Source organism: Rhodamnia argentea, chromosome 10, assembly GCF_020921035.1.
Source record: "Rhodamnia argentea isolate NSW1041297 chromosome 10, ASM2092103v1, whole genome shotgun sequence".
In the NCBI taxonomy this organism is placed as follows: domain Eukaryota; kingdom Viridiplantae; phylum Streptophyta; class Magnoliopsida; order Myrtales; family Myrtaceae; genus Rhodamnia; species Rhodamnia argentea.
The window spans coordinates 14,552,824-14,578,798 of record NC_063159.1 but is presented as its reverse complement, the minus strand read 5'-3'; the positions used below and the strand labels follow the sequence as shown (position 1 = coordinate 14,578,798).

Below are 25,975 nucleotides of genomic sequence, written 5' to 3'. Positions count from 1 at the left end.
TTTTTCGCGATCTTAATCTTTTTTTCAAATTGTGTGAATATATGCATTATTTGTCCATTCAACTTAAAATTAAACTAGAATTTATTAAAAGATGATTAATTTTGATTATTTCAGTTAATTTTCCCTTCATATTCACTAAATTAAACACAGAAATGGAATAACAAAAAGTGCAACTTACGTGAAAAATGCGTGTTTATTTACGCTTAATTTAGATTTACTTCCTTTTTTTAAATTCCACTTAATCTAGAATATCTTATATCACGCGAAGCAAATTTGTTTAGCAGAAAATGAAAAATGACAATAAGATATCAAAAAATAAGATATAAAAATGCAGCTCCCACGGCGGGGTGGGCCTTGCCCGGGTCAAGTCCACGTACTCCCTCAGCCGCTCCGAGACGTCCCCGCCGCCCTCGTGCGCCAGCGTTAGGTACTCGACCAAGATCAGCTTCTTGACCCTGGCCGGCGATCGGAGCACCGTCGCGGGGTAGAAGGCGCCGCACAGCTCGGGGTCGGAGCTCGTCGCCCTTGGCGGAGGAGAAGCGCGATATTGTGGAGTGGGCACCGAGAGCTCAGGTAAGTTTTCCGTTCCGTTTAATTTTTCAGTTTGGTTGAGTTAACTGAATCGAACTAAACTAACTCGAACGGAAAAGAAGAGAATGGTTATTTTTTATTATCCGAACCGAAAACTGAACCAAAGCGAAGTGCAATTTTCGGTTTGGCTCTGACAATCCTATATTCCAATAGAGATCAAGCCATCAACCTCCGCTTCGCGAGGAGGATCCCAAATTCGCGAAATTCAATTTGAATCTAAGCCAATGTTCAAGAGAAGAGAGAATTAGAGGGTTGTCACGATTTGCTGATGCTTGCTCGAGTCCTGCAGCGACGATTAATCTTGTAGGGCAGACGAATCTGGTAAGCACTGTTGCGCTTTCATTTGTTTCCTTGTCGAAACAACTTTCCTCTTGTCCTCTACTGGTGCCTGCCAACTGTTTGATAATTTGTAGCTATAGCTAGAGATGGCCAAAATGAATCGTGGGCCCAGAACTGTCCCGGAACTGGCCCGTTGACTGGGCCCATGGTTTCGACCCGGTTTTAAAAAAAAAAAAAAAAGGGAGGAAGCCAGGGGAAAAATAACCATTGGGCCTAGGAACCGGAACCGGCGGTTCCAAGGAACCGGCCACCTCTAGCTATAGCCACCCAAGATTGTAATTTTGATTTTGGACATGTATGATGAAATTATGGTCCAGTAGTTGTTTTTCTACGCTGTTGCCTTGTCATTTGGTTTCAAGGAATTGGTTTTAGGTTAATCTTTGCTTGATGATGATGGTTGAGTTGTTATGAAATCAATATGCAGCTATCTGATTCAGTGCACAATTTTCGCTCATTTTTCTGAGAGTGGAGTTGAGCAATTTTGTGTTGTTTGAAATTTTGGAAATGTATAGGACTCCTCAAAGCCTGATGTGGATTTAAAAGCCTACCTAATTGGCGTAAAAATGATCAGTGACAGCTGCCATATACTGGGAGCAGCCAAGCTGCTTTCCCGTATTGCAGCAAAATCAAATTGTTTCCATTAATTTTTCTTAATGAAGAGAGAAGTGGGTATAAAACTGTGAAAAATGACAAGGTGATCATCTTCACTTATGAAACACTGCTCAACTGGCCAGCCTCTGTACACTATTGAAAGACTCAAAGAGCACACTGTTGCTTTTAGATTTTTAAGTTGGAATTTGTTGTTAACATGTGGAACTGACGTTAATGGGCAGTGTCCGAGGTTGGACCCTAGACAGCACACAATAGGTTTCAGCTTGTAGAGAGTGGGAGCTTGTGAGTTACATGAGGAGGTATATTTTTTTGTGTGTAGAAAGCTCATGGATTCGGAAAAAAGCAATGGCGCTCAGATCATTTACCTTCAAACTCTTCAAACTGACTTCAGCAGGGCGCAGCAATATGCCTAGGTCGTTGTGTAAATCATCTGATATCTCAGGTTTGATCATCAGTGGTTCAGCCTTACATCCAGAACCAGATACTTCTGCTTCAAAGTCGCCCATGTGGGTAACCCACACGGAAGTTACCGCGATTGATGTCTTCTGTCTTTTCCTTTGTTTCTGAGAAACCAAACCTGCAGTAACTTCAGGGGCAAGAGCAGGATGTCTGGCTTCAGAGTGGATCGCAAGAACAAACTCCTTCAAAATCTTTCCAGTGAAAGGCTCATTTACATTGGGGCACTCATAAACAATTCCGAATATTCCTCCCCCTAGGGTGTTTGAAAGGGATGCACTTGGTGCAATTTCCACTTGCTGCAATCTTTTAGAACTTGAAAAATATTTCTCTGTTTCCCTCTTACCCTCCTGCTTCTGTGGCCTCTTTGACTGGATCGAGTTGGATCTATTAGCAACGGAAGCATCATCCTGTAGTTTGACTGCAGTGGAAATTTGGTCTTCTTCCCCTGGATCTGTCTTCATCACTGGTTCACTTTTCCGGTTCTCTAGCTGTACCATTGAGGTCAAGGCAGAACTACTAGTGTCAGAATTTCTGGTTTCCCAACTAACAATCAGAGATGAGCTCGGCAAGGCCTGCTTCTTGTTAAAAGGTTCTTCCTTTACATCTTTCAAGGCAATTTTCAGCATTTGGTTGCTATATCTTGGCTCTTCATCAGGATTTCTGTTGTTTTCTGGAAGTGTGCCTGTTCCAGTGTGAGATGTCTTCGTTCTCTGATTGCAACCACCATCATGAATAGAAGGATCTGGAACAGTATACTCAGTGGTTGCATCTTGAGGCTGGCCATTGATATGAATAATTATGTCATTGATGGAGTTGATTTTGCGTTTAAGTGCTTTTCCGAGAGTTCTGCCCTTCAACTTCCCAAACCCAATGAAAATGATGGAGCAAATGAGAAAATGAACTTCTTACCTCATCAGATTTCGCAGTGCTCTCGTGCAGCTTCAAAGGCTGATTTAAGATTCTGCTCCTATCTATAGCAATACCATTTCCATGTTAAACATCATCACTAACTTCCAGTTTAGGCTCACACAGATTAACCTTATTCCCATTGTGAGAAGTTTCATCTCTTAGAGCAGACAAGCTGGAGCTTTTGATGGTGGCACTTGAGGGCTATGGATAGCAAGAGGAGAAAAGCAGAGGCCTAAGTCAGATAGGTGAACAGTTCCTGTAGCAGTAGAATCAAACTAAAAAGATGATTAAAAAATGCAACAGTGCCATGATTTGCACATTTGAGCTGAGGTAGTAGGATCAGACTAAAACGATGATTAAAAAATGCAACAGTGCCATGATTTGCACATTTGAGCTGAGGTAGAATGTCAAACCTGAGTAGAGAACTTAAGAGTACACTTTTTAGTTAAGTAATCTAAATGCACTTTTATCTTCTGAAGAAAGAAGTAATTGTACTTATTCTCAGACTTTTTTGAGGATTTTAGGGCTGCAACATTGCAAACAGTCGTGGAACTGTATCAAACCTCTGAAATTAAAGGTTTGGGATGAGGTTCCTTCCATTGTTTCTCGTAAAGAATTGTAATGAACAGTTGAATCATCAACTGTATCTGTACTGGAACTTTCATCATCTGTTTGCAGAGAAAGTTCATGCTTCTGCGAAAAGCAGAGTCATCATCAGTCACTAGATGAACTAGAAAAGAGTTCGAAGCTGCTGGTAGCTCTATCAGGAACACACAATGAATATATTACATATTCACATCTGTTAAAAGAAGCAAAAAAGAAACTAAAAACTACAAAGGCAGAAATAATTGTCTTAAGATATTTCCTCATGCTTTGCCTAAAAGAGGTGCCGCATCAATGCATAGATTGTAGGGTGTAAATAAATATGTGCAGAAGCAAGAGAGTACTTCTTAAGGACATTCCCTCAGTCGTAACAATACAACAGATGTTGCGCAATCAAATATTTATACTCCCTGTTTGTGACATAAATTTGTCGAAAGAGGGGGATGCTCGCAGGTTTTCTGATGTCTTAAGCATTGTTTTCAAATTCCCGAGCCATTCTAAATTTTTAACTTTGATGGTTAATCTCAACTGGAAGGAAAAGTTTTAAAATGATAGAACTGGTATGAACTTTTTATTTGAGCTCCAAAACTGGTGTAATTTTCTCCATGATGATTTTCTGTACTTTAGTAGAAGCTTTAGGAATGTCACTGATAAATGTGCGTGTATGTTGCATCGGCTCGACACGTGACATGACACGACACACGGACATGTGTCTGACACACACGGACACGTGTCCGACAAGCAAAAAACGCCCAAACTCCTGAGTCCGTGCTACATAGGCGTGTACCAGAGAGTTTTTTTCATTCTAAAAGCCACTGTGTCTCCTTTTATGTTTCCTGAATGTCAGTCCTTAATGTTTGTTTGCTTTCCTTTTGTTTCCTTCTCAAGAAGTATGTCCGATTGGTGTTTCATTACTTTATTTTCATTCTTTTTGCCTATAAAATGCTTCGCATAATGTAACAGCATGGCACAAAATTGATGAGAGTTGAACTGTTTTCTTCTGCAGATTCCTTGACGAATAATGTCCAAAATGGACTCTGAAGATTGGGACCGCCTATCAAGTGACCCTGATTTGTTAGAACAAGACTTGCAGGATGAAGAGGAATATAACTACACGTCCAACTCTTCGTCCAAGTTGCAATTCAGGTCAGTTACTACGAGAAATAGCTTTTCCATGACACTATTGAGGATGCTTTTGAAATTGATATTACAATCTATGAAGGCATGTTTTACAGGAAAGTAACTTCTGTAGCTCGGTGGAGTAGCTCGGTTGGAATGTCTGAGGTGGTGGAAAGGAAGGGTCAGTTATGGACAACAACTGGCATTGTCCGTAGCGGGAAGCTTTACTGCTCAATTGAAGAGACTTTGTAGGTGATGCATTATTCGTTGCCAGTCTATCCATTGCTTTGCTGGTGCCTTGATTTTCAACTTCTCTATTCCACATTGGTGAGACTAAAATTTGTTCTCTTGTCAACTAAGTGGGCTTTTAAACAAGAAATTTTAATTCATAGATTCATAGACATCTATTGATTAAACACATTTACATAGTTAAGAAGCAGATTTGTCCAGTTAACTAGATGTAAAATTGTTTGTTGATTGTTTATCTCTCCTTTTTCCTTTTTGTAGGTTCTTCATGGAAATAGGGGCTTTGCTTCTTTTGAGTGAGAATGATCAATCCGTCTCCTTGGAAACTATGTATCAGCAACTAACAGAGGAGAAGGATGGATGCTGTTGGGAGCTTTATGAGGTCTATAGACACCTGAAGTCCCTTGGTTACATTGTTGGTCGGCATGACATTCCTTGGTCTTTGAAGAGTGTCAAGAGAAACACTGGCACAGTTTCTTCCGAAGGTACTTCAGAAAGCCTAGAAGTGCACTCAGCTCGAGACTGCAATTCTATAACTGAAAGATTTGTGAAGATGGACTTGAATGAACTGAAGCTGGTATTTGATGTTTATTTCCCAAATGGAAAGTTCAGAAAATCTTCTCCTGGTGAACCAAGCTATGTGCTTTGCTTGATCAGGTAATAATTCATTAGATTTCTATAACTCATGTTTTTCTTTGGAAGGCCCTGCATAAAGCTACGTGTGTTGAGTATTCTCTCTGAAATATAAGCAGATAATCGAAATTTCTCATTGCATTGATTGCCAATGCAAACTATTGAAATTCAATATGCTATCCCAAGACCCGAGTTCCTCGTTCCTGGGTTTTGTAGCCGATGTTTGTGTTAACGTAAGTTGAGAACATTCCTAGGTCCGAAATTTTGCAGAGAAACATATTATATCGCGATAATTTGTTTTTAGTTGGTGCATCAAAGTGATTGAATCGGCTTATCCTGAGAAAAGAATATGAAATTCAGTTCAGTTCAATCATGATGCGGACGTGTGTGTAAGAACTGTGTTAATCATTTCATTTTCTGAATAACTTTTTGGGTATCGTCAATGCTTCTATTTCAATTTTTGGAAATTGGTTACTTGCAGAGGCCAACCACCATCTAAAATCGAAATTGAAATTCTTGAAAGACAATGTGGAGACATTCCACTGAAATTTTGCCTTGTGGAGCACGGGCGTGTCAGTTTCTATTCCTTCAGCAAAGTGGAGCTTCCTGTCCTGCCCTGATATGTCTGTGTGCGTGCAGCTCCATAGATTTATTTCATTGGAGTTTCTTGACGCTCTTTCAGAATGAAGGACTTTAAATGGAGGTGAATGATTGTTTCTTTTCCCTGGAGCCTAGAGTACATTCTATGATTGTTCTTCTACTCATACTTAATAGCATTATTCTTCCAGAAGCCAGCGCGCAATTTGATGGAACAAATTTTTATTATTCTGGCAGCAGGACGGCATCTTGTCAAGAATCCCCAAATGATTGATTATTTAGTTTGCTTCCTGATCCTGTTTATGTTTCCACTTTCCCCCAAGAATTTGCTCAAACTGTTTGAACTTTGAATGACCAGGCTAATATCTTTCCTCTCCCTTTACTTTCAGTCAATCAAGCCTTGCTTAGTTGTTATTGCATTATATATCTGTTTTGTACCTTTATGAAGGTAACAAATACCAAAAAGGCCAGTTGGTAAAATTTATTTGGCTGTTGATTTTCTCGGTTACATGGCGATGGGGAATTTCGCAGAACTCTCTTTGATAGCTTTATAAAGGAATGTCCTTTTCTTTCTTGTCTATTTTTCGCTGAAAACTATTGTTGGCCATAGACCTACCTGGATCTACTTTAATGTGCAGAAAGAATAAAAGATGAATCTATATTATTTCTAGATCTCCGGTTGTACTCATATCTTGAATGGCTTCTTTCAAGTGAAAAAACAAAATTGTTTCTAAGAACCTTGAGATAAATCGTGTCTGAAATGATCCAAATTTAGGCTATGGATTGACTCATTGCACCTTCGTGGTCCTTTATTGGGCAAGTTTCCTGGAAGGGATTGTGTAATTCAAGTTTGGTCCTACTACGTAAGGTCTCAAAAGTTATAAATGGCTAGGACTGGCATTGGCCTTCAGTTGGATCTGACGCTCTTTGAGATTATATAGATTGCTACCTCTTGTCTATATTATTCCCCAACACTATCTCTGATGAGCTTGTGGGGTTCCTAGTTCTAGCGGCCTTTACTTTTCACTGTTGATCAGGTATCCTGATGCTTGGTGTGCTGAATTTAGTTGGATAAAATCAGTGGCCATAGGGAAATCTTTCCTATCTTGTTATACAAGCTTGGTGTGCTGCTATCATCTTTGGATGGAAAGCTACAGAAGACTTCATGATGATCATGTTGTCTTGTGTGTTCGGCTGTGTGTTTAGTGATGCAAGATTCAGGGTTGAGTCGTTGTAAAGCGAAGCAAAGGGCCATTAATGTAATAATCAACTCAGTGAGAATTGGGTTTTCATAGTTTTGTTGTTTTGAACTGTTGGGCTGCTGTATTTGGGGCCAATAGCATATGCATTTGCCTCCTGTTGGTAAATATTGGTTTTCAATCTATGCAACTTGGTCCCTAAACAGGGTCAAAGGATCTTAAACCAATACTTTGTTTAGTTCCTGCAATCCTTTTCTGAGAATGAATGGTATGCGAATGATCTGATTTGACCTCTTTAGGGACCAAATTGCGTGGATTGAAATGATTTTAAATCAATACTTACCAACTTGGTAATCGAGCCAAGACCAGCTCGTTTGTCATTTTTAATTCCATGTCTTTACACTAAAAAGAAATAATAATAATAATAATAATAATAATAATAATAATAATAATAAATAAATAAATAAATAAATAAATAAATAAATAAATAAGTCTCCAACCACTTGGGTCTTGGCAGTTTGTAAGTACTCTCGTCCGAATAGTTTGTGCGCAATTGATGAAATACGAACATGGGACTTCTAGTTTCTAAATTAGAAATCTTGACACAAATATTTATGAAAATTTCATAAAGCGTACACCACCAACATGCAATAAAGAATTTTACACGGGTGGTTTTAACTATCAACTCTCTTACTAACTATCAAATCAAGGGTTGATTAGGTCACTTGTGGAATTTTTTTTTTTTTGCGCCGATGGTGTATGTTGTAATTAAACTTAATTTAGTTATACACAACAGCACTATTCATATCTTTATTCATATCTTTTAGAATAGATAAATGCGCTAACTGTGGACATGATGCTGGAAGACAGAATTTTTTTTTTGAAGAATTTGCCACAACTCTTTGTTGTACTGCACTCTTCAAGTGTGCTTGTTTCAAAAAAAAAAAAGGCTTGTTACATGCTTTATAGGTATGTCATAATAAATCCGAACACTTGCCCCGGATCTTATCTGAACAAGGGCTTTAATTTTCCAGGGCCTTGGAAAAATTACTTTTATTCAATTCATCTTTCCTACCAACTTTCCAATTCCATATTCAAGCTAAACTTATCTTAAACTAAGAAATAGTCTCGTCATTGAACATTCTATTCATCATTATATGTGAAAATCCTTTAATAAACCGACCATGTCGGATCAACATTCTGTTCACAAGTGGGACCACTTGCTCCCACCTTTTAACATCTTTTGGTCAATCACAGTTCTTGCCATCACATTACCAAAATTTCTTTGAAAAACTAACAGAAAAAGGCGGGTCATCAGTAAGTTAACACTCGTCGATCTAATTAATCATAAGTTAAAATCTTATGGTATTCAATGGCCGGCAGTTCAGTTTTCTATCTTTCCTCCGTATATATAAGACTCATTCCCGGTGCATGAAGCACAATAATTTAGATTGATCTGGTATTAAATTTCAAAGAACAATTCTTTATTCCTAGGATGTCTCCCTCTTGATTTAACTACGTCCTTGACTACAACTGTATGATCCAAGAGCCCAGGACAAATCACGAGCTAAGTTCTTTGTAACTCTACGGATAGTTATGAAGAGACGGTTATCGGAACTCGTTCTCTATTAGATCAAGTCAATTACATATTGTGAATGTAGAATATATCCACATTAAAAGTTGCTAAAAACACAAGCACTTAGATAACTTCCGTATTACGAATGATTTTTATGCGTCAAATCATTCAGGCATAATTATGATTAATAATTAATGCGAGAGAAAAAAAGGATAATGGAGAAAATCTATCTGGAGATGTGAGTGATGAAAGAGTCCAGCTCGGCCCGAGAAACTCCGCCCTCGTCCATTGACCCCTGGACAGCTGCCCCTAATTCAGCCGCCCTCTTCCTCGTCTCCTCCCCTTCCTCCGATGCCATGAGCGCCTTCACGGCCCCTTCAATAGTGGAGGACTTCACGACGTCGTCTTGGCTCATCCAATGCTTGACAATAAGTCCAATCTTGAGGACTCGTGTGATCAAGACAGCATTCCTGGGCTGATCCGAATGCATAGGCCATGCAAGGATCGGCACTCCCATGCTGATGCTCTCCATGCAAGAGTTCCACCCGCAGTGGCTCAAGAACCCGCCCGTCGCTGGGTGCCCCAAGATCTCCAGCTGCGGTGCCCAGTCCCTCACCACCACGCCGGAATCTCGGGCCTGTACCGTCTCTTCGAACCCTTGGGGCAGTTCGATTTTCCTCGCCTCTCCTCCTCCGCTGAAAATGTCGGCCTTGTCAGCTTCCCTCAATACCCAGATGAACTTCTGCCCACTACGTTCCAACCCCATCGCGATCTCGCGGATCTGCTCGTCGCTTAGCGCCGTCGTGGTGCCAAAGGACACATATATCACCGAGCTCGGTGCTTGCTTGTCGAGCCACTCCATGCACCCATGAGCCGATCTTCTCGACCTCTTTTCGTGTAATTTGACCGGGTTGAACGGCCCGATTGCCCACTGCTTGGTCGCAGCGTCGCCCGTGGTTGCGCTGGCAAATAAGTCTACGTAACGGCCTTCGACTACCCTGCACGTGTTGTAGATGCTCCCTGAGCTGAACTTCTTGAAATCGTTCTGCGACGCGAGGAACTTCAAGAACTCGTCGGTGGAGGAATCCAAGAGGGACGGGAAGCCCTTGGAGATGAGCTCCGTGATGTCCACCGCCACCTCCGGTGGGGGCGCCATCCCTGTGCTCTCCCACATGTACCAACAGAGCGTGAACGCGGAAACCGGGTTGAAGACGTAAATCTCGGCGTTGGGGATTGAGGCAGCGTCCTGGACCACGGATGCCATCATCGAGTCGTGGACCACAACGACCCGCCTCGACCCCGAGGACAGGGAGCAGACGAGGGAGGCGACGGGGCTGCGGAGCGAGGAAGTGACGTCGAAAGCAGGCTGGAGGTGGGAGGGGAACTTGTAAGGGGTATTAAGGCTGGGGGCAGGGGAGAGGAAGGGCGGGGTTGGGAAGTCGTGGAAGCGGATGTTGCCGGGCGTGGACGAGGAGGGGAGGTGGGAGCGGAGCTTGGCCTGGTGGTTGTGGGAGGCGGAGCCGACGTAGTGGACGGGGACGCTGTAGGAGGCGACGAGGTGGGCAAGCTCGAGGAGCTGGTTGAGGTGGCCTTGCGCCGGAAGAGGCACCATGATCACCACCACTGATCCTGGGTCTGGTTGGTCATGGTGGGGGTGCATTTTTTTTTTTCAAATTTGGCTTGAAGAGAGAGATCAGAGATGAATCAAATGCTGGTGTGCCCTGAGAGGCAAAATTTTGGTTTAGGGTGTGTTTGAGTGAGGGGTTAGCATTATCATTATGTTTGATAAGCACCCATGTCCTAAAATTTTAATTTCGATGGGGACAACAGTTTACTTAACATGGTGTCGGAAAAAAATAATAACACTAATAAGAACGTACGAAATTTAGTTCACGTTAGTGTACTTTATACACCTACATATCATAGTGTAACTATCGGGGATCGAAGGGTTGCAACCTTCAAGAAGAGGAATTGCAAGCTGCGGAAGTAAACGTCGATGCGGGGATACCGCAATGGTCTGGGTCTTTCGGTAATCGTTTGTAAATGCATGTTGCTAATTTTCAGTCACGTAAGATGTTATTTGCTTTCTCTGAAACCGTGTTAACTAGGCCAAACCAAATAAAAAAATCCAACAAGGAAACAAATATTACCAAACAGGGTCGACCCGCTGCCAATTTAGGCCGCGCGCGGGGCCGGGCGTGCGCCCAGGCCGATTGTTCATGCTTCATCTCACGTCGCCCCCGAAGGCCGCTCACTCGCTTAGTGCCGCCCGCGGCCCGATGCGACACTCACCGCTGCAGTTCAGCGTGTAGGAGTAAACAAAGCCATCCCGGTCTCATTATAGGGTGAGGAAAGGACTATTAAAATAGAGCGTATGCATCATGTTTATGAATTAACGCTCATGTTTACGTTGCGTGTTGTGGTTTCCTTACCATGCCTAATGCTTAATGGAGCGGACTCACAGGTACACATCTTCCATAAATTGGAATTATTTGCAAAATGAGTTGCGAAGGAACCACACCATGTCGACTGAGGATGAGTTGCAAATGGATTTCATCTCTCCTTCCAATTGAATCGAAGGTCTTGATGGAGAGGTCGCCTGAATTGAAAATTGGGGATGAGCAAGTGAACAATCAAGTCCGCGGAGCAGAACAGCACCACCCCGGGCAACAAGAGCAAACGAATAATATCGACGCCGGAAAACAAACAGCAGCAAACAACAACAAATAGCCCACCTGCGGACCGACCGGGTTTGACGTCATCGCTCGCGTAACCAAACCATGTATTATATAAATTTCATTAATATTTGTCCATTCCAGAAACAAATAATAATAAAAAAATATTAAAAAAATAAAAAAATAAATTAAAAATTGATTAAAAAAAAACAATAAAATAAAAAAAAGGTTGAGTCTTGCTCGGCAATATGAATGCCGAGCAAGCATAAAAATTTTTAAAAAAATATGCACACATCCGCTTGGCAATCAAACTATCGAGCAGAAATTTTTTCTTGATTTATAAAAAAATTTTTACACTGATTGGTAATTATTATTATTATTTTTTATCTTGGTTTGGAAAAAAGCCCTGTTAACTACCGGTAGTAGTATAAATGCTTGACTCGTAGTTTGCTGAAGAGCCAACAATCAATCAATGAACATCAATTGTTTGATTTTATTTTCACATTATCTTTACATTCCAATACCCTCTTACGAGGACGGCCGCCTCGTCTATTGGCGTTTCCTGTCCGAGAATCAGCAGAGGACCCCCCATATCCTTTGTCGTTTGGTTCGTGGATCTATCCTTTGAAAGGTATTTTCTCGACACTTTCCGGCAAAATAATTTCAGAAAACTTGTGGGAGGGGCCTTGGAATCGTCTACGATGACGGCGGTTCACAACCCTCTCTACATAAGTCCGTTCGAGATTTGCTTACAACATGACTCGAATCACAAATCGAGCTCGTGGGAGCACCGGACCATCTTGACTAGGCGATGAAGCCTTATGTCGGCGAACGCTTGCGTTTAGTAAATGCTCTCTTTTATCTTTCCTAACCCCTCATAAACTTGCTTAGGCACCAGCATACAATCCAATCTTCCCATCCTTAAAAAGCCGGACAAGTTTATAAGTAATTTATATTGATGACTATCGATCCCAAACGATCTCAAGCATTGATGTTTGTTTCTCTCCTTTCGGCATATAATATCTCCTCAAGAATCTTGACTTATCCATTCAAGCTAAAAAGAGGGCCCCTTTTGCAGAGATAAAATGCGATTCACACATACACATCGGGCACATGGAGTCGGTCGTCACATTCATATCGAATCTCAAAGATATGCAACATCAAATGGAGAGAGACTACTATGAATATCATCAACCATTTTTAGATTTCTACGACGTTTTGTTTCGCGTGATGGTCTTTATCCGCAAACCCGCACATAATTAAGCAAATGGAACGATGGATCGAGAGATTAACCCGAGTTCTCACAAGTGGAGATGAAAGAGGGCGTCGTCGTCGTGCTGCACTACTACCGCAACGACATAAGGACAAGTCTCTTGTTCTTTGGTGCTGGGTCACTTTCTGTGGCCACCAACATTGTTAATCGCACTAGAGCCCTTGATGCCGCTCGTCGGCAATTGTCTTGATTGCGATTTCAACGCTCGGTCAAATTGATATGTGTTTGTCGTTTATCTTCGTTTTATACTTTTGAGGTTCTCCGTGATGGGGCACGGACGTATGAATTCTTTCCTAACGGGACAATTGAAGAATTTGTCATCAGTCCACAAAATTTATACTGACTTAGGATATGCCATAAGATCATTTTACACTGGAAAATATTTCTTTGACAATACTTTTAGGGATGGTACAATCTCAAATCCTAGATTTACATATCATTATAGCGTGTTTTGCATAAAGTACACACTAATTGGGAGATCGTTTGATAAGAAATAACTAACAGTCTTGTTAGATTATTATATTAGTGGCTTCATTTCTATACGAGAAGTTAACCGATGTCCCAAACTAGTGCTTAGGTATCAAAAGAGAGTGGGTGATTTCCGAAAGTGGATGAGTGGTTACCTTTTGGGAAGGTCAATGAGATCGAAGAGCCATTTTTATTTTTATTTTTGGTTTTAGGTGCGTTTTTTGAACTGCAAAAATGAGATCGAAAACCCCAACTTTTCATTTAATAATAATGTTAGATTTTATGGATGGGCAGTGGGCCACCTATGAGTGGGCTAACCCGGCCCAAGCCCATAGCCTTGGATAGTAACTGCCCCTTGGATGAGAACGTTAAAAAAAAAACGTTTCTCACGTCTGTTCTTTAGAGGAAGAAACTGATGTTCACTAAATAGAGAGAAAAGAACAGAGACTGATGGCGTCCTTCTGTATTTCTCCTGAACGTAAAATCAACAACGAGATTTCTCTCTCTTTCAAGACTGCGTCAGGAAAATTTAATCCGTGAAAATCGAGGCACGCTCGTTAGTGATGTACTTCTCCAATCAGTGAGTATGATTTTTGGGCATATTTTTCGTGTAATCCGCTGCGTTGTATTCGGGATTCGTTTCCTTCAAATAACATAGATACGCATGTAGACAGACAGTTGTGGAATTTCTCTTTGGTACACAAACATGTGTCAAGACAAATTACAAGCTTTTCGAATCCAAAAGACCAAACGATAAGGTTGAACATCACATGCGACCCAAAGTCCCACCAGAAAGCTCCGATTTATTTCACGAAAAATAAATAATTTGAAAAATACTTTTTTTAAAAACGATTACTTTTATCTCTTACAAAAATAAATAAATGAAAAAATATTTTTCATCATCCATAAAATATTTACATATGAATTATAATCGAACATGGAAACTTTTTGTCATTAAATAATTATTTCAATAAATACGAGCGATCGTTTTTAGAAAATATTTTTTAAATTATTTATTTTTCACGAAACAGATGGACTCATATAAGTAGTGTCCGATTAGAGCGCGGCTAATCCCTACGTCGGCACAAGGATGAGACAGGATCGGATGGATAAGGCGAGCAAGTGTCCAGAACCCAGAAAGAAAGGATCAAATCGACCTAGTCTCTTCGATCTCCCGGTCTTCCAGTCGTGCAAGGAAGGTGGTGCCTGGGGGACATACTTGGTCCACATAACGTGATGGCCCCCTAGGGTTTTCAGAACAGAAAGTTGCATAAGATACGGTTCAAGCTGATGCTACCTGACAAGGATCACCATTGCATCGTTGGAGCGTCGAAGCACTGACGACGCTCCTAATGGCGGAGGATCTGGAAAGGGGATGTTCAGGTTCTTCTGCAGAACTACAGGGGACTACTTCCAACCTCCAACTAACGGCAAAACGAACAAGCGTTGACGTCGACTATGTTAAATGGAGTCGCATTTTTATTCTCCGAGGAAGTACTCCCAACAACCTTTGATTTGTGTGTTAATACTCCACATGCATGAATGTATCGAACCGTACCAATTATAGATTTTTTCGGAAGAAGTTTCATCCGAAAGGGATAGAGGTAAATGTGATTGGAAATTGAAGGAAACGTTTGAACAAAAGGGAAAGCGAAAGGACCGACATCGACATTATCCCACGTTGCCAAGGCCCGGCTATCGGTGATAGGATTTTGGTGAGATTTCCTTTATGAGCTCTCTCTTGTTCCTCTTAGTTCGATCACAAAATAGAGTACCATTAGATTGTTGATGTTTCGTTTACTGTGAACATGATCCATTTCTGTATGCACACACACACAAAAGACATAGTATATACATCATGACTCGAGAGCAGCCTTTGGGGGAAAAAGTGTTACAACTTAATTAGACAACTTATGTAGACAATAGAAATTCCTATGCATGGTTATCAAGAACATGACATTATCATTGTTAATTGTAGTTAATACTATACGTTAAGATGCATGTCTTTTTAAATTTTTGGATTGGATATTCTGACATGGTGTCAAAGTATAAGTTGAGAGTTCAAATTCTAGCATTCTCGTCTTGAGTACTACTAACTCATGCCAAACAGGAGTTGTGTCCATTTGACAAATGACCGAGCTGAGTCATACACGTCTAACTTAGGAGTCGGCTTATACATGAGAGGAGGGTGTCAATTGTAATCCGCCATCACTTAAATACATGGGTGTAACGTGCCTTACATACATGTAATCTCCTTCTACATAATGGCTTAACTTTTTCAATTGGATGTTATTATAAATCATCGCAGCATGTCACGTCAGGCTTAGCTAGATGCCCCCGATCAGGGAAAAAATTTTTGGGGAGTCCATGCTATTAGATATGTCTAAAGATTGCAAGCTAGACGAAATGAAAAACCTTGCTAATTCTGTCCGTTGAGATTTTCCATTTAATATCGTTTGGCCAAAAAGATTCATCATAGGACACTAGGGCGAGTTTTGTGCCCCCACGCAGCGTGACTCACATTCGTCCTTGGATTGAACCTGTAGAAAAGAGATCCTTGTCTGGGTTGTTTACCGTCATTATCAATTGACAGTACAATGACCAGCATACGATGATAGGACAATTTATTGAGTAATAAATGTCGTTAGAACCAAAGATATGTCGCATAGAGATGAATGTTTACCATATAATTAACACATGAAAAATGCATTATTAATTTTACAGAATTGCTAGCTTGACAATCTCACAGTACTGTTAGTTTTTTGGTCACACAATCTCCGGTAATTATATGAATTTACGTTGGAGATTGTAGAGTTTTTGACAGTACCATCAAAAATGTATTTTTTTTTCTTTTTGCCCTCGGATATCATTTGTCCGAAGGTCAGTTGATTGCCAGCTCAATGATTTTGGATGCGCCTTTGAACGTGTTTACGTATGTCCTCGACGACAACTGGATATTAAAGCCGCGCACATGCTTATGTCCTTGACAGCCACTGCGCGTTCCTAGAGCCCAGTTCAAATCACGACCTAAGTTCTCTGCAACTCTTCGAATACTTAATTTGGAGCGATGGTTTTCCGTTTCACTATATCAAGTCAATCATATACTAAAAATATAACTCCACGTTAAATTTTTCTGAAAATTCATGCTCTCATATGATTTCTATATTTAAATAGGAGTTAAAAAAAAAAAAATCAAGATTTGAAAGTAATGATAGAGAGAGAATGATAGACAAAAGAATGGTAGATCAAGAGAGGCTTAAATAAATATTTGTTGTGGAGCCCATGGATAAAGAGGGTTTTCTTCTTTAATCTACCAAAGCTTGAAGAGAGGAGGAAGAGAAGGAAGGAAGGGGTTTCCATATATAATAAACACCCAAAAGAAAAAAAAGTACGCACAAAAAAGACCAAGTAGAGAAAAGCCAGAAAGAAAGCAAGAGACGTGTTTCGGCCGCGGCGGCGAACACGAGTTGCGTGAGCTTATTTTGTTATATCCAAGTAAGTTGTTTATTGTAAACACTGGGTGGGTATAATCAGGTCGGAAACACGAGCGTATGAGCGATGAATTCCGATCGATTATAGTGGATTATCTGGCTTCCCGTGGATGAGGTACATATCGGACAAACGTAATGGTCATTAGCCGTTATTCGTGGCGCATGATTATTGCAAGATGGTAGCTTCCCACGCGTTATATTACAACAATGGTATGAGCACAGGTTCGGATATTCAGATGTGATTGGGGCTTGCTTGTCTCCGATATCCGTGATGCAATTAGTGGAAAGCTGAAATGAGAAGTTAACGGAGGAACAACTGGTTATGAGTCCAAGATGGAGCGATATGACAACTCAAGGTTTAGCGAAGCATTGGAGGCAAGGAGTTCCAAACGATGACAGAAAAAGGATGTGGTAATGAGGAAAGCTAGAAGTTTAATCGAATTTATCGGATGAAGTGTTAATAGAGGTGGTGAGGAGAAGGATAGCATGGGGCAAAACGGGCGCCATGGAAGGGTTGAACAATCGCTATATATTGAAGAGATGTTCGAGATAAAGGTGTCTATCGAACCCATCAGATGAATTTAATAAACTCAGATGGATTGAAAGCAAACAAGATGAAGAGCGGGGCATGATGTTGTAGCTTACGAGTCATGGGAGCACTTTACTCACGCGGCGTACACGATTACCCGGAAGAGGTAAAGTCCGCTATTTTCTAAAGAGTGGCGAGAAAGTTGCAGAGAGCCAGCGAGATGAGCGCGAGGACTAGTGATTCGGGGTAGAGAGCAACAACGAGGGTCACAAGAGAAAGCAATCAAGTCACGCACGAAAGTCCAAGGGACGCGGAAATGCTGAGTGTCAGAAGAGGCACATAGGAGAGATTGTCCTAAGTTGAGAAACAGAGGTGATAAGAAAGCCACAACCGGTGCAACGTAAGAGACACTAGGAGCGAGGCTTTTTGTGTGGAGGTTCATCGGAGAGAATGGGTGCTAGATTCGGGGTGTTCTTATCATATGACCCCAAAGAACCGTACTACTACGAGAATGGGGTAGAGTTTGGGAAAACGCACCAAGGGGGGATAGGGACAGTGGATCGATGCAAGGCGTAGTGCGCACAGACGACGAGGCATGTGAGCTCAAGAAGAACCTATTTCTCCGGGACACATATACGGGTGAAGAACCAAGGTGGAGTAAGATCTCTGAGCAACAATGAAAGGGAAGAAAGTAAGTTCTCTCATCATCTACAGGAGAGGGGCGCGCATCGTGAGTCGATGATTTAACTGTTATGGCATAGCGCAGGGAGAGTGGGCGGGAGACGAGAGGATAGAGGGTTGTAAAGGAAAAACAAGTAGTAGACTAGTGAGCACCGTATCTTGGGAAGCAGGATAAGTTTGCTACGGTATTCATCACCAAGCAAGTAGAAATATCATTGGACGCGGCCGCCCTTCTTGAAAGAGGTGCGTAATCACATTTATCGACGATTATTCCAGAAAGTATGGGTATACTAAGCACAAAATGTGTTGATGTTCAAGAAATTTAAGGCATTGATTGAACGACAAATAAACAGATCAAGTCCAGAACGATAACGGCATGGAGTCGTGGTAAAGATTTACGAGTAAGAGAAGGATAGACACGCAAAAAACACCACAAAGCGGAGAAGAAGAAAACTACAGCGGCCAGCATGCTGCATAAAGCAAGGAATTTGGGCGGGAACATGGCATGTTACCCATAATGATCCACAGCTACAGTGGAAGAAAAAGTATGGTCGGGAAATATTACGATAGAATATGATGTGAGCAGCAGGATGGTAGCTGACAGGTAAGAAGTGCATATTGGTTATGCACAGGGGGAAAGCTACGGCACCGATCCCGATCACCGATTTTCTAATCAAGATGTGATCTGACGAGATTGCAATCGAGAGGAGTTCGGACAAACAGAAAGACAATCATGGTGTAGAGGAGGTGAGATCGGTGGAGACGAGACCTAGAGGTAACAATGTGAAAAGCCCAATCCAAGCGGTGATAGTGAACAACAGAAGATAGTAACCGAAAAGAAGGCAAATTAAACCACCACGTATGCTTAAAATTTGCTATGCTTGAAGGTGATGAGGTGGAGAAGATGAGCCGTTACCACGCGATGGCTAGTTAGTCGAAGGCTAGGGCTAGAGCGAAGAATGGAATCACCATGAAATACAGGAGTTAGTTAAAGTACCCAAGAGCCGAAGATTATCGAAGTAAATGGGTCTACAAAAAGAAGGCATTCCAGGGACGAGATAAAGCGAGACTGCAAGGGGATACCAAGGGAAGGCATACAAAGGTGTTTTTCCCGTGGTAAGGCATACTTAGTGTTTTACTTGCCTAGTTCGCAAGGATCTGAGTTGGAGCACTTGATGGAAAGCGTTTCTTCACGTGAGTGGAGGGGTTACAAGCAAGGGATTGCTATTCGAAGGAAGATCATGTTTGCTTATTAAAGAAATCTTATATGAAACAATCCAGACAATGGTACAAGCGGTTTGATGCTATGGCAGTCAAGACTATTCAAAGAGTGATGGATAGATGTTTATTTAGGAGATGGAGGACGGGTCTTGATATATAATGTGATGATATGTGATACAAAAAATAGGATATTGATGTAAGAGGCAGTAGTGCCGAGTTTGAGAGAAAGATTAGGTTAAGAAAATATTGGGTAGGAGATTTACAGAAGATTATTACGTTTGTCTCAAAAGAAATATATTGAAAAATTGTTCACGTTTTAATAGCAAAGAGACGCCATTAGCAAACACTTAAACTTGAAGTTAGCAAAAGGAGGAAGAGGAACATATTCTCGTTTCCTATTCTAGTGCCGGGTAGTATATGTACAGGTATGCACTAGGCCCGATATTTCACAAGCCGGTGGTAGTGTTATAGAAACGTCCGGTAAAACCATGGGAAGGGAAATGGATCCGAATATTGAAGGGGACATGACGTGGTATAGTATACGGAGGACAGAATGGTAGTGAGACCACGGTTTTGTGGATCGATCACAGGGACTGGATGAGTGGGGTCTTAGCCGGGTCGTGTTACGCTGCGGGTGCGATGGAAGGCGCAACAGGATCACGTGGCCTGGTCAAGAGGCGAGTACATGGCACCACCTTGTGAAAGAGGCAATATGGTTGCAAGGTTGCATGGACTTGGGTTAGAAAAAAAGTGTTGATATAGATAACCAAGGTGCGATTACGCATATAATCGGTTTATCACGAGCGAAACATACAATATCGGACCACTCATCCGAGATGTCTTAGCGAAGGGTAAGATTGTTGGAAAAAATTCAAGACCCCGGAAGATGACAAGCCCTGGCAAGCCAAGCTCGAGCACTATGGCGTCCGAGAGAGTGAGCCGGGGGGCGGGGAGACAGCATGGATGATGAGCATTATTAACTGCTAAACATCGAGCCAAGTGAGAATTGTTAAATATGTCTCGAGTTTAAAATTGTTATTGGCACCACAAGACAAAATATGGGACCACGTTTATCATTCTCAAGATTTTGGTCGACACTTCTCTCTGATAATGATAGATCAAGAGAGTAATGGTAGATCAAGAGAGGGGCTTAAATAATATATTTTGTTGTGGAGCCCATGGAGTAAAGAAAGAGGGTTTTCTTTCTTTAATCTATCCCTAGCGAAGCCTTCGTAAGATGAGGAGGAAGAGAAGGAAGGAAGGGGTTTTCTCATATATAATAATGAGCACCCAAAGAAAAAAAAAGTGAGCCGCACAAGAAGAAGACCAAGTAGAGAAAAGCCGCGCAGAAAGAAAGCAAGAGACGTTCGTTTCTTGGCCGTGCGCACCGTTGCTGGGCTTGAACACGCGGACGGTTTGTGCTTCGTGAGCTTTATTTTGTTATATCCAAGTAAGTTGTTTATTTGTAAACACTTTGGGTTTGGGTATAATCTAGGTGCGGGAAACACGAGCGTATTGAGCGATTGTAATTCCGATTCTCCGATTATAGTGGATTATTCTTGCTGGCTCTCCCGTGGATGTAGGTACCGATATTCGGACCGAACCACGTAATTCCCGGTGTCATTTATCGTTCCTCGTTATTTCTCGCGGCTTTTCGCATTGATTTATTTGCAAGATCCGGGTTAGCTTCCGCACGCGTTATATTACAACATATATAATGACTGCTTTTTGCATTGAATCATTCGCAGACCGACTCGTTAAAAACAGAATAAGGAAAAGGGAGACAACTTATCTAGAGATATGAGCGATGAAAGAGTCCAACTCGGCCCGAGAAACTCCGCCCTCGTCCATTGATCCCCGGACGGCGGCCCCTAACTTGACCGCCCTCTTCCTAGTCTCGTTCCCTTGCTCCGACGCCATGAGCGCCTTCATGGCGCCTTGGATCGCGGGTGACTTCACGACCTTGTTTTGGCTCATGCAGTCCTTGACGATAAGTCCAATCTTGAGGACTTGCGCGATCAAGACGGCATTTCTTGGCTGATCCGAATGCATCGGCCATGCGAGGATTGGCACTCCCATGCTGATGCTCTCCATGCAGGAGTTCCACCCGCAGTGGCTCAAGAACCCACCCGTCGCAGGGTGCCCTAAGATCTCCAGCTGCGGTGCCCAGTCCCTCACCACCACCCCTAAATCTCGAGTCTCCACCGTCTCTTCGAACCCTTGGGGCAGTTCGATTTTCCTCGCCTCTCCTCCTCCGCTGAAAATGTCCGCCTTATCAGCTTCCCTCAATACCCAGATGAACTTCTGTCCACTACGTTCCAACCCGATCGCGATCTCGCGGATCTGCTGGTCGCTCAGAGCCGTTGTGGTGCCAAAGGACACGTATATCACTGAGCTTGGCGCTTGCTTGTCGAGCCACTCCATGCAGACGTGAGCCGATCTTCTCGACTCCTTTTCGGGTAATTTGAGCGGGTTGAACGGCCCGATCGCCCAGTGCTTGGTCATGGTGCCATTGGCCGTTACGCTGGCAAATAAGTCTACATAACGGCCTTCAACGACCCTGCATGTGTTGTAGATGCTCCCCGAGCTGAACTTCAAGAACTCATGCTGTGACGCCATGAACTTCAAGAACTCGTCTGTGAAGACGTCCAGGAGGGACGGGGAGCCCTTGGACAAGAAGAGCTCCGTGATGTCGACATGTTCCTTCTGCGGGAGCGTCCTCCCTGTGGCCTCCAACGTGTACCAATAGAGCGCGAATGCGGAAACCGAGTGGAAGACGTAGTTCTCGGTTTTGGGGACTGAGGCAGTGTCCTGGACCACAGACGCCATCATTGAGTCGTGCACCACGATGACGCGCCTCGACTCCAAGGAGAGGGAGCGGACGAGAGAGGCGACGGGGCCACGGAGCGACGCGGTGGCGTCGAACGCCGGCTGGAGGTGGGACGGGAACTTATTGGGGGAATTAGGGTTCGGGGTAGGAGACAGGAAGGGCGGGGTCGGGAAGTCATGAAAACAGATGTTGCTGGTCAGGGACGAGGCCAGGACATGGAAGCGTACCTTGGCCTGGCGGTTGTGGGAGGCGGAGCCGACGTAGTGGACAGGGATGCCATAGGAGGCGACGAGGTGGGCGAGCTCGAGGAGCTGGTTGAGGTGGCCTTGCGCCGGGAGAGGCACCATAATCACGACCACTGATCCTGAGACGTCTTTCATTTTTAGGCCATTTGGTAGTTTTTGGACATGGGTTTGGTCAAACATTTCCTTTATGGTGTCTAATTTTTTGACAATGGTGTAGCCCGAGAGGCAAAATTTAAGGAATGGAATGGCAAGACGGGATCGTTCTGACCTTTCCTATGAGCTTTTTCCCCTTGATATCTCTTGTAAAATTGCTTATAGAGACGTGTTATTTATGGAGAAAATTTTGTATTAAGACAAAATAAATCACATCCATGTCTTTATCGATGAAATGCAATGTAGGTTTTACTTTTTCCCTGTTTGTCTAATTCGTGCGGTAATAACCTAAAAAAATTGACACATGTCGGGTCATAAATAATTCGACCCAAATAAACACATTTAACCTATTTATGATTCATATATTGTGATGCAAATCTAGTTACCTATACACAGCTAGACCCATATCCAATATATACCCGACTCAATCCATATTCATAAAACACATCCATATTTAATTAAATCTAGAAAAACTCATACTCAAATTGAGGTGAGAGTACAAAACGAGCGGGTGCGAGATCGGTGAGGGCGAGAGACAATAAGAGAGAGTCATAGAGATGAGTTGGATCTAAGTAGGTGTACTACTATTATTGCTCCAACAACAACAATAACAAAAGGACAAGTGCCCTTGTTCTTTGGTGCTTGGTCACTTTCTGTGGCCACCAACATTGTCAATCGTCCTGGGGGTCCAATGAATTTGTCCCAAGGATTCTCCATTCCCTCCTGCGTTAGGAAAGTTTCCGCTTTCAACTTGAGCTTTTGTGCGCCTCTTAAAGTTGGAGAGAGTCGTGTGAAAGATGCCAACAGAAATCTATTGTAACCCCTAAAGTCTGTGGCTGTCGTTTGTATGTATCCCGTAGGGTCTAGGCAAACGGCGATCAACACGATGGAACATCGAAGGGCTCTTTGTCGTCTACGCTCGTGTCATACCACTACGTGCCCTTTCGATGCCGTCGGCGATTGTCTAATTCCGATTCAATCCAATGATGCGTGTGCTTGTCTTTTATCCTTTCTTGTAAACTGGAAATAGCGACGGACCTATGAGCTTTTTCCTGACGGGACAAACTAAAGAACTTGATTACCAGTCCACAGAATTCTATTGAGTCTCTCAAGTTAGTGCTCATGTATCGAAAGAGAATGGTTAGTTACTGAGATGAGTGAATCGGTGGTTACTTTCGATGGTGGGAATTTTCCAAAACGTCCAAAATTTATTGCCTTTTTTCAAATTCAATTCTAAATTTGTCAGTTCGACAAATCTAGTCTTAACAAGGCTAACCCTCGCCCTAGCCCGGCCAGGCATTGCCTGTGGCTGGTGGCCAGCCACCGACAAAAGGAAGAAAAAATAAAAATAAAAAAATAAAATGATAAAAATAGAAATATTATTAAAAATTATTCACATCAACTCGCTCATGCCACGAGAGAGTGCAAGCGTCCACGTCGGTAATTTTCCGGCCAAAATTGATCAAATGGACTCCATTGGTAAAGTGTGAAAATGTTTACAACTCAATTGACAAAATTGAAAAATTTAAGATTAAATTGGCAAAAATTAGGTTCAGGAACTTTTTTGAGAAATTTCCCCCTTTCAATGCGTGGGTTATTTGGAAAAGGGTCAGTGAGATCTAAGAGCCCATTTTATGGCTCTAGGGGCATTTTTGAAAAGAAAAGATGAGATCGACAGATAGATAGATGTGGGTTTTTTCCTTTTTGTACACAAACATGTATCAAGAAAAAGTACGTGAATTATGTTGGACATGTAGTCCTGAAGCAAAGATTCCAAATCCAACACGACAAATATCGCGGGGAAATTGGTACCAATGGATAAGAATGAACATCACATGCAATCCCCAAGTCCCCATCAGAGGGCCTAGATCATCTCATGCACACATGCACTGGGAAATTGACGGCTGACCAAAGTGAATCGCATGTGTTCCAAAACCCAGAAAACAGAAAAGATCACTCGTCCTAGTTTCATCGATCTCCTGGTTTTCCAGTTGCCCAAGGAAGGTGATATGCACGAGGCGTTGTGCGGAAAAGCTCTTTTAACTAGATGAGATGAAAAAGAAGAAAAAAAATAATAATCAAGAACATTGAGATTTACGTTGTTCGGCGAAAATCTGCCCACATCCACGAGAGAGATGATTTCTTATTTATGAGCGTAAATAGATACAAGGTGCAATGCTGAATAAAAAAAAATCATTAGATTGGTATCCCTAAAAATCTTATCAATTTAAGAAACTAACTAATAAATCTTTACTAATTATCCCCCAAATCTTTTAATATATTTTGATGTATCTCCAAGTCTTCCTTGACTTCATTTGAAATTCAAGACAATATTAGCACGAGGGACAAAAGAGTAGGGGTAAGCGATTTCATGTCCGATCTATGAAATTTACCCATCGAAAGTATGGGCAAGTAGTTTCACGGTTGGTCCAAGTTTCACATGAAATCTGGAATCTACCCATCGAATCAATTCTCTTATTTTTGAAATCTGAAATCTATCGTGCATATCTTGAAAAACTGGAACCGGTCTGATTTTCCGGCTCCCGATTCTAATTTGGAATCATGCTCACTCCTATAAAAGAGGGCTACATATTTCATCCACATAACGAGATGCTCCTTAGGGTTTTCATTACGTTGGTAAGATGGGGTGCAAGCTAATACTAACTAACGATAATCATCATTTTATGACTAGAGTTCCAAAACACTGATGTCGATCCCAATGGCTCTTTGTTGCCGCAAATGAGAGAGAGAGGAGTATCTGAAACCCTATGTCCTGGTTCTTGAGCAGAAACCATAAGGACTACTTTTAAGTCCATCTAATAGCAAGAGGAGGTACACCAACAAAACCCTTGATTGGTGAGTTATAATCCCCGCATGTAAATTTATCATGATAGATCAAATGTGGGTAGCATTCGTCCTTGTAACCAATCGGAGGTTTTGTTAGAAGAAGTTTCATTCAATAGAAATAGAGAAAAATACAACTGAAAATTGAAGGAAACGTTTCAAAAACAAACAGAAAAGTGAAGGACGATTCTGAATTTCGATCATGGGCATTCAGACCAATTTTGAAATTATCCCTCGTGCCCACATGGCGTCTATTAGTGATAGGATAGAGTACTATTAAATTGCTGTCCTTTGTTGTAAATACGATCCATCTTTGCATGCATACACACATAAACAAAAACATGTGTTGGAATTCAATGAGGTCCTTCAGAAAGACATAATTTACACACGAAAACTCAAGAGCTGCCTTTTGGAGATAAGATTTTACAACTTAATTAGACAGCATGTGTAGACAATACAAATTATGACGCGAGATCATCAAGCATATCACATCACCATTGTTAATTGTAATTTCAATGCTTTTAAGCTTTTTGGTTGGATATTCAAATTCTAGTGCACCCATCTCACATTTGTGGTAGTTTCACAATAATTCACACATAAAATAGGAACCACACCCAATTCACAAATAACTGAGCTGAATCATACACGAGTAATTAAGAGACAGCTTACACACGAGGCGGTG

The 25,975-nt window shown here is 41.9% G+C and overlaps 3 protein-coding genes across 6 annotated transcripts in view; 1 reads left to right on the top strand and 2 right to left on the bottom strand.

Annotated features, from left to right (window-relative positions):
- The first annotated feature begins 787 nt into the window (after positions 1-787).
- LOC115729049 (tRNA-splicing endonuclease subunit Sen54-like) lies at positions 788-6,400 on the top strand. 2 transcript variants are annotated; one of them, XM_030659495.2, is made up of 5 exons: positions 788-910; positions 4,517-4,659; positions 4,749-4,880; positions 5,140-5,535; positions 5,993-6,400. In XM_030659495.2, the coding sequence occupies exons 2-5, from the start codon at positions 4,535-4,537 to the stop codon at positions 6,129-6,131; spliced, it is 792 nt and encodes a 263-aa protein (XP_030515355.2). In that variant the 5' UTR covers positions 788-910; positions 4,517-4,534; the 3' UTR covers positions 6,132-6,400. The 2 variants fall into 2 exon arrangements, with proteins under 2 accessions (XP_030515355.2, XP_048142021.1); XM_048286064.1 differs by lacking the exon at positions 788-910 and having other exon boundaries at positions 4,339-4,659.
- The window catches only part of LOC115730007, a 37,310-nt gene continuing 13,164 nt past the window's right edge, over positions 1,830-25,975 (bottom strand). The window contains exon 2 of the mRNA XM_030660650.2: positions 1,830-2,777. Within this exon, the coding sequence (XP_030516510.2) occupies positions 1,830-2,777 (948 nt within the window). The remainder of the gene's footprint in view (positions 2,778-25,975) is intronic.
- Positions 9,095-22,465, bottom strand: LOC115729020 (zeatin O-glucosyltransferase-like). Of its 3 annotated transcripts, none has more exons than XM_048286058.1 (2): positions 21,810-22,465; positions 9,095-9,939 (listed from the first exon to the last, which is right to left on the bottom strand). In XM_048286058.1, exons 1-2 carry the CDS (start codon positions 22,429-22,431, stop codon positions 9,110-9,112), a joined length of 1,452 nt encoding a protein of 483 aa, XP_048142015.1. In that variant the 5' UTR covers positions 22,432-22,465; the 3' UTR covers positions 9,095-9,109. The 3 variants fall into 3 exon arrangements, with proteins under 3 accessions (XP_048142015.1, XP_048142016.1, XP_030515305.2); XM_048286059.1 differs by having other exon boundaries at positions 9,095-9,957; positions 21,828-22,465; XM_030659445.2 differs by lacking the exon at positions 9,095-9,939 and adding an exon at positions 20,932-20,945 and having other exon boundaries at positions 21,009-22,465.

Coding starts and splice junctions, on each gene's coding strand:
- LOC115729049 (XM_030659495.2), top strand. CDS start 4,535: ATGTCCAAAATGGACTCTGAAGATTGGGACCGCCTATCAAGTGACCCT. Junction 4,881..5,139: donor TGCTCAATTGAAGAGACTTT/GTAGGTGATGCA, acceptor TCCTTTTTGTAG/GTTCTTCATGGAAATAGGGG. Junction 5,536..5,992: donor TATGTGCTTTGCTTGATCAG/GTAATAATTCAT, acceptor GGTTACTTGCAG/AGGCCAACCACCATCTAAAA.
- LOC115729020 (XM_048286058.1), bottom strand. CDS start 22,431: ATGAAAGACGTCTCAGGATCAGTGGTCGTGATTATGGTGCCTCTCCCG. Junction 9,940..21,809: donor GCATGAGTTCTTGAAGTTCA/GCTCGGGGAGCA, acceptor TCTTGAAGTTCC/TCGCGTCGCAGAACGATTTC.